The following is a 7886-nucleotide window of genomic DNA, read 5'->3' on the forward strand; positions in this document are numbered from 1 at the left end:
ACTGATACACAGTAAAGCGCCCTCTCCCCCTCACACAGTGAGACTGATACAGAGTAAAGCCCCCTCTCCCCCTCACACAGAGACCGATACAGAGAAAAGCCCCCTCTCCCCCTCACACAGAGACCGATACAGAGTAAAGCCCCCTCTCCCCCTCACACAGAGATTGATACAGAGTAAAGCCCCCTCCCTCACACAGAGACTGATAGAGAGTGAAGCCCCCTCCCCATCCACGCGCCCACACTGAATCTGACAGACTCCTACCTGCCCACGGGGATGGCGAAGTAGAATATCGAGAGCATACGGCTGCGGAGGTCTCCCACGAACAGGTCAGCGATGACGGTGGGGGCAATGGTGGAGTAGCTGGCTTCTCCGATCCCCACCAGCCCACGGGTGAAGAGCAGCGCCCAGAAAAACTACGGGAGGCAAAGAAGAGGCGAGGGAGATGGGGGGTGGAGAGAGAGAGAGAGAGAGAGAGACACACACGCACGCCACCCCACTCCCACCACAACATCAACATGTCAGGTCATACATGTCCACCCCTCAACAGGGGGGTAGGGGGTGGGGAGCAACTGTGGGCATGGTTGACCCACAATGAGGCGGCATCGTGAGGGATTAACCTGGCCGGAGCAAATCGGCGACAGATTCGGGCGTTAAAATGCGAGCGAGGGACGCCGGGAGTCAAAGGAAACATAGTACCGACCGAAAAGAAGGAAGTGGCAAGTACTGGGGCCTGGGGAACGAGACAAGACAAGGGCACAGGTGGGCACGTGCTATCACGTCAATGACATAGACTTGGCTTCAAGACGTGATTGGCGAATAGATAGGAGCTGTGTTGCAATATTGATCGCACTCAGTTCCTGGCATGTTACTTACGGAGAGACATTAAAGCCCTGAACGTAGTGCTATGGAGATTTACTGACGCCAGGAACGGGGGATTTTAGGTACAGGCAAAGATCAGGGAAATTAATCTCATTCTCCTTGGAGCAGAGAAGATTAAGCGGCAATCTCATTGAGGTGTTCAAAATTATGAACGCTTCTGACAGGGTAAAGAGGATATTCTGTTTCCACTAGCTGGTATGTCAACAACTAGGTGGTCGCAATTTTAACACTGTCAGCAAGACAGCCAGGAATGAGACGAGGAGAAACTTCTTTACGCAGAGAGCTGTTAGGATTTGAAATGTGCTTCCTGGGAGAGTGACGGAAGCTGATCCCATAGATTTCAACAAGAGAGCAAGATATATATTTGAAAGAGATGAGGTAGGGCTGGAGAGTGGGACTAGCTGGGTAGCTCTTTCAGGAGCCGGGACAGATACGGTGGATTGAACAGCCTCCCTCTGTCCTGTAAAATTCTAGCAGTAAGGGGGGAGATGATATATTGATTGAATGGTTCGTGGTGCAAAACAAAGGGGCAAACACCCTGTTGATCAGCTTTCAAACAGGGGGATAGAGCAGATCAAACAGGGCATCAAATTTCAGACAAGTATACCACAGCAGTAATGGTAGAGGATTTTCATTACCCACACCTTATCTGGGACCGTATTAGTGTGCAAGGTAGGTTGGGAACACAATTTTTCCGTCGTAACCAGGCAAATTATTTTGTTTCAGGAAGTACGTTGAAAGCCCAACCAGGGAGGGGTCAGCTCTGGAGCTGAGATTTGTAAATGAGCCTGGGCAGGTCAAAGATGCATCAGCTGGGGAGCGCCTGCGAGATAGCAGTCGTAACTCAGTCGGATTTGGGACAGTTATGGAAAAGGGGAAGGGTGGGCCGGGGGCGTGTAACGGAAGCTCTAAACTGGGAGTATGACCATGGTAAGATCCCATTTGGTCGAAGTGGGCTGGGAGCAACTACTTGCAGATCAAACTGCGTCAGAGCGGTGGGCGGTATTGAAGGAGGAAACAGAGAGAGCGCAGAGCAAGTATGTTTCTGTAAAGACAAAAGTGGAGAACCCTTGTTGTCAAGGGACACAAAGGTCAGGACGAAGAACATGCCAGGGCAGAGCAGGCAATGGAGCACGCGCAGGTAAATGGGATTAATGTAGTTTGGCGTTTGTTGGTCGGCATAGGCATAATGGGCTGAAGGGCGCGTTTCTGTGCTGTATGACTCCATGGCAGTTACAGATGGCTCACGCAGCAGAGTCCCAGGAGGAATATAAAACAAATGGCGGGGTGGGTGGGTGGTGAGGGCGTGGTTGCAGGAGCTCGAAAAGGAATTTGGGAAAGCTGAGTTTATGAGAGAACGTTTGTAAAATAAAGGAAAACCTAAACCTATAAACAAGAAGAGAACAACTAGGCAAAGGGCAGGGCCTATTAGAGACCATAGAGATAAGGTGTGTGGGGGGAATTTGAAAACGCGGACATAATCATGCGATAAAGAACAGATCCTTCAAGTCTGCACTACCAGCCTTCAAGAAATAATTATAACGCTAAAGAATAACAGAGCTCAGGGTAGAAGTCCGTGAAGTATTAAAATGAATTAATGTAGAGAGAGAGAAGAGGCATGAGCAGGTGTAACAGCCTTAAAAGTGGATAAACCCTTCTTGAGATGTATCCCAGGCTGTCAAGGGCGGGTGAGGATGGAGATATCAAGGGCTCTGACAGTAATTCTCAAATACTCTTTGGCCACATCTGAGGTGTCACAGGAGTAGAGGGGCAGAGCCCCGTAATAACCCGAAGAAATCGAGGAAGTGACAGACCAGGAAATTGCAGACCGGTCAGTCTAACCTCAGGGTGGGGATGGAGGTATCAGAAAGAATTCCGAGGGATAGAATCATACCCGCACTTAACCAGAAAGAATCTGCGCGGATCTGTCTGGGGGAAGTCAGTGTTTGAACGATTCGATCGAATTATTTCGAAGTGGTAACCAGCAGTACCAGAGCAAGGGGAATGTGCTCGATTTGGTTTCTGTGGTCTTTAGAAAGGCTTTTTGGCAAGGTCCCTCACAGCAGGCTGATCAAGCAAGAACGAGCCCTGAGGACACAAGGCACAGTAGCACGCCAGACCGGAGGGGCAGGAAGCAACGGGCGAGGGTCGATCATTGTCTTTCGAGACCGGAATTAAGTTTCCGGTGGAGTCTCGCTGGGCCCAGAGCTTGGGCTTTTGCTGCTTGAGGCGTATGTTAATAACTCAAACTCAAATGTGGGGTTATGATCAAGAAGTCTGTAACGACGCAGAAATCAACAGGATGGTAAACTGTGACGAGGAGGGCGACTGTAAAACGGACTGCCAGCAGGCTGGAAGGCTGGGCAGAGCAGAGGGTGAGTGGAATTTTCAACCCAGGGAAGGGTGGGAGTCATGCAGTCGGGGAGGGCCAACAGGGCAAGAAATGACAACGCGAGGGTTAGAGCCCTGGAGAGTACGGAAGGTCAGAGGGACACTGCGATACACACCCACACCATCCCTGAAGGCACAAGGACAAGGAAAGGCAAGCATATTGGATACTTGCCATTATTAGCTGAGCTGTAAGGCCTTACGAGCAGGGAGGTGATGCTGGTTAGGCCACAGGCATGTGTACATTTCTAAAAAGAATAATGGATAGCCAGGACTGGAATCCACTCGAGGGGTTCGGGGTGGTTTATATACAAAATAACAGATACCCCGGGAGGGAGTTACAGACTGGAATCTGATCGAGGGGTTCGGGGTGGTTTATATACAGAATAACAAGCCCCTGGAAGCGGGTTACAGTCTGGATTCTAATCGAGGCTGAGTATTACGTGCAGTTGTGGAACCCACATTACAAGAGGGATGCGACAGAGGGCGCAGAAGAGTTTCAGCAGGATGTTGCCTGGGCTGGACAGTTGGACCTACGTAGAGTGGTCAGGCTGGGGTGGTCTTGTTTGAGGCAGCAAAGGTTGACATAGGATCTGATAGAGGTGCAAGAGATTTTGAGGGGCCTGGTTAGGAAGGACAGGAGGGCACATTTGCAAGGAGAGGGGTCAACAACCAGGGGGCACACGGTAAGAAGGAGATGGACGAGAGAAGCCGGGGTGGGGGGGCAGCTTGGAACGCTGTCTGACAAAGGCGGCCAAGTCAGAAACTCCCGTAACATTTGAGCAGGATTCATATACTCACTTGCATTGCTACAGCCTCCCAGGGAGGGAGAGGGGAGGGGGAAGAGAAGGCCCAGGGCTGGTCCCCCAGAGAATGCAGTAGCTGGAAACAGTGGGGTCTTGAGGTTGGGGGCAGGCTCCTGGATAGACCAGGACCCAGAAGCAGAGGGTGCAGGGGTGAGGGGGGATGGCGTAAGACAGGGTCTGGGAAATTGAGGGGTAGGGTTGTCCCAGAGGGAGAAGGGGGACACGGAATCAGAGGGCGAGGGTGAAAGCGAAAAGAAAGGGTCAGCGAGGGAGTGGGTGAGTCTGAATCGGGAGGGTCCTGGGGGGAAACACGACGCAGGGGGAGGGAGGATAGAACATAGAACTGTACAGCACAGTCCAGGACCTTCGGCCCACGATGTTGTGCCGAATTTTTACCCTAAACCTATGGTCTTTCTAACCTCCACCCCTACTTTATAATATCATCCATGTGCCTGTCTAAAAGCCGCTTAAATGCCCCTAATCAGGCCAACTCCACTACCCTCTCCGGCAATGCATTCCACGCCCCTACCACTCTCTTAGGATGGGGGAATAAGGAGAGTTTGGGAGGTGGGGTGGGCGATGAAGGCACAAGGTCTCCTGGGGTCGCGGTCCCCCCATCCCTGAGTCAGGGGCTTACCTTTTTCGGAATGAAGGAGCTCAGTAAGGTGATAACGGACCAGAAGAGAATCCCACCGCTCATGATCCACTTCCTGTTGTAGCGGTCGCCCAGGTAACCAAAGATGGGAGCCAGCACCATGTAGGAGCAGATGAAGACTACACGCGGAAAGAGAGAAAGACGGAACCGTGAGGAAACGGGGCAGGTGGTTCCCAATGGGACTCCGACTCCAAAACCTCCCACTCCCTTTGGTCCCTCTTTTCGGCTCAACAGTACCGTCCACGGCCCCTGTGAGAGATGGCTCCCACACCCCTCCGTCTCAACACCCCAGCAAATCCCACTCGTCGTGCCAATCCATGCCCAAACCATACACCCCCCCCAACCCCCACAAAGCCCAGGAGCTCTCCCGGCAGGAGTGAGACCCAGGATCACTGTGCCCCACAATCCAGGGGAGAGGCGTTTCTCCTGAATTCCCGATTGTGTTTATTTGTGACGTTGCCCTGTCAAGGGCATCATCGCTTGTGCCAAGGTGACAAGAAACCCCTCAAAGGGGTTTCGACAGTGCCAGAGGTGTTTGGTACACCTGCCTTTATCGGTCAGTGCGTTGAGTGTAGGGAGTTCGGAGGGTCATGTTGCGGCTGTGTCAGTGAAGCCACTTTGGGAATACTGCGTTCGATCCCGCTCTCCCTGCTAGAGGAAGGATGTTGTGAAACTTGAAAAGGTTTGGAGAAGGACGTTGGAGGGATTGAGCTACAGGGAGAGGCTGCGGGCTGTTTTCCTTGGAGTGTCGGAGGCTGAGGGGGTGACTTTATAGAGGTTTATAAAATGATGAGGGGCGTGGATATGGTGCATAGCCAAGGTCTTCATCCCAGTGTAGCGGGGAGTCCAAAACTAGAGAAGCGTAGGTTTAAGGTGAGAGGGGAAAAATTTAAAATGGGTATAAGGGGCAATTTTTTAAAGCAGAGGGTGATGCATGTATGGAATGAGCTGCCACAGGAAGTGGTGGAGGCTGGTACAATTACAACATTTAGAAGACATCTGGATGAGGACATGGATAGGAAGGATTTAGAGCGATATGGGCCAAATGCTGGCAAATGGGATTACAGTAATAGAGAATATCTGGTTGGCATGGACGAGATGGACCGAAGGGTCTGTTTCTATGCTGTACATCTCTGACTCTATAAGCTCCCGTGGCGCCGACCCTCCAACAGCACGGCGCTCCCTCGGCGCTGACCCTCCAACAGCGCGGCGCTCCCTCAGCGCCGCCCCTGCGACAGCGCGGCACCCCCTCGGCGCTGACCCTCCGACAGTGCCCGCTCCCTCAGCACTTAGGCAGAGAGAGAAAAAAAACAAAAGCCGAAAGAACTGCAGAGGCGTAAATCAGGATCAAAAGCAGAAGTTGCTGGAAAAACTGAGCAAGTCTGGCAGCATCTGTGAAGAGAAATCAGAGTTAATGTCTGGTGACTCTTCCTCAGAACTGATAGTAGCTCAGAAAATGTTAGATAGGGTACAGGGAGGGGGTAAAGAGTAATTGATAGGTAGGGAAAGATCCCCAAGTGAGGGAAGAGCAATTGGGCAGACAAAGGAGTTGGTAATGATCTGGCTAGGAGGATCAATAGCTGTTGACGGGTACTATTAGTGACTAACAATATGCAGTGCGTAGCGGCAGACTGCGTAGAGAGAAAAACAAAGCAAGAAAAAAAAAGAGGGAAATAAAAGAGGGGAAGACAGAGGGGTGCCAGGATGATGCGTGTGGTGTGACTGAGGCGTTGGCGCCGAATAGCCAGACAATACAAACTTGTCCTCTCTGACACTAAGGGTTAACAAAATACTCACAGAAGCAGCAGACACACTTGCTCAGCTGTTTCAGTCTCTACTGGGTGAGTCACCGAGTCATGTGAAGCTCATGTGAAGGAGTCATATGACAACCAACAGAGCACATTCCCACCTGAAGCAGCCCGGCTTGCAAGCACAGAGGGAGGCCGTTTGGCCCACCGGGCCTGTGCCAGCTTGCTGAAAACGACAGGGCTTAACGCTGAGCACTGTCCTCCCTGGAAGCCTGCACCTTCTGCCTTTTCCCGTCACAATCCCGGTCCCTCCTGCCAGTCTGAACAGACCCTGCCTCTCCAACCCCCCGGCGTCTCTGACCTGAACGCGGGCTACGTGAAAACACCTTATTTTGTGACACCCTGTTGCTGCTCCCTTTCAAACCATATCTCCAGTCTCATCAAGGGGTCCAGGGTTGTTTACACACAGAACAAGAGACAGCCGTGGTGGGGGGGTTACAGACTGCAATGAAATTGAGCGGGGAAGGTGTTGAGCAACATATACCAGGATCGAATTACAAACAGGGTTAAGGACAGACTTATACACACAACATCATCAGGACAGGAGCAGGTCACTTCACCTTACGAAGGAGCAGCGCTCTGAAAGCTTGTGATTTCAAAGAAACCTGTTGGACTAATAACTTGGTGTCGTGTGACTTCTGACTTTGTCCCCTCTCATCCAACACCGCTACTCCACATCACAGCTACCATTCGATGAGATTATGGCTGCTCTGCGGCCTAACTGCCTTTGGCCCATGTCCCTTAATATCTTGGCTTAACAAAAACTTTATCTCTTCTCAGATTTAAAATTAACAACTGATCTAGCATCAGCTGCTGTTTGGAGGAAGAGAGCTCCAAACATCTACCACCCTTTGTGCATAGAAGTGACTCCTAACATCTCTCCTGAATGGTATGGTCCTGATTTGTACAGATACCTGGGTGTGGGTTACAGACTGGAAGCTAACTGAAGTGCTCGGGGTGGTTTATGTAGAGTGACAGATAATAGAGAGCGAGTAACAGACTGAGTGTGTAACATAAAAACCAAAAGAACTGCAGATGCTGTAAATCAGGAACAAAAACAAAGTTGCTGGAAAAGCTCAGCAGGTCTGGCAGCATCTGTGAAGGAGAAAATACAGTTAACGTTTCGGGTCTGGTGACCCTTCGTCAGAACAACATACCTGTCTGCAGTAATCCTGAGCTGCTGTCCCCAATGTCGAAGTACTCCTCAATGTCAGGCAACACTCCTGTTGACGGGAAGGTTTTGGAGATATCAGACACAGCGTTCGTGATCACACTCTCCTTTTCCGTCCTCTCTTCGGCCCCACTCCCCTCTGCCTCTCCCTTCCTTCCCCCACTAACCAGGCCTCCTCT

At 51.3% G+C, this 7886-nt stretch overlaps 1 protein-coding gene across 1 annotated transcript in view; it reads right to left on the bottom strand.

Annotated features, from left to right (window-relative positions):
• The window catches only part of LOC109916362 (protein spinster homolog 1-like), an 11334-nt gene extending 3567 nt beyond the window's left edge, over positions 1-7767 (bottom strand). Inside the window, exons 1-3 of the mRNA XM_048592358.1 lie at positions 7694-7767; positions 4711-4847; positions 262-413 (exon numbers count right to left, since the gene is read on the bottom strand). Of these exons, the coding sequence (XP_048448315.1) occupies positions 262-413; positions 4711-4830 (272 nt within the window). The 5' untranslated portion in view covers positions 4831-4847; positions 7694-7767. The remainder of the gene's footprint in view (positions 1-261; positions 414-4710; positions 4848-7693) is intronic.
• Between the last annotated feature and the right edge of the window lie 119 nt (positions 7768-7886).

This window comes from Rhincodon typus, unplaced genomic scaffold (assembly GCF_021869965.1).
Source record: "Rhincodon typus isolate 14 unplaced genomic scaffold, sRhiTyp1.1 hic_rhity00001073, whole genome shotgun sequence".
Lineage (NCBI taxonomy): Eukaryota > Metazoa > Chordata > Chondrichthyes > Orectolobiformes > Rhincodontidae > Rhincodon > Rhincodon typus.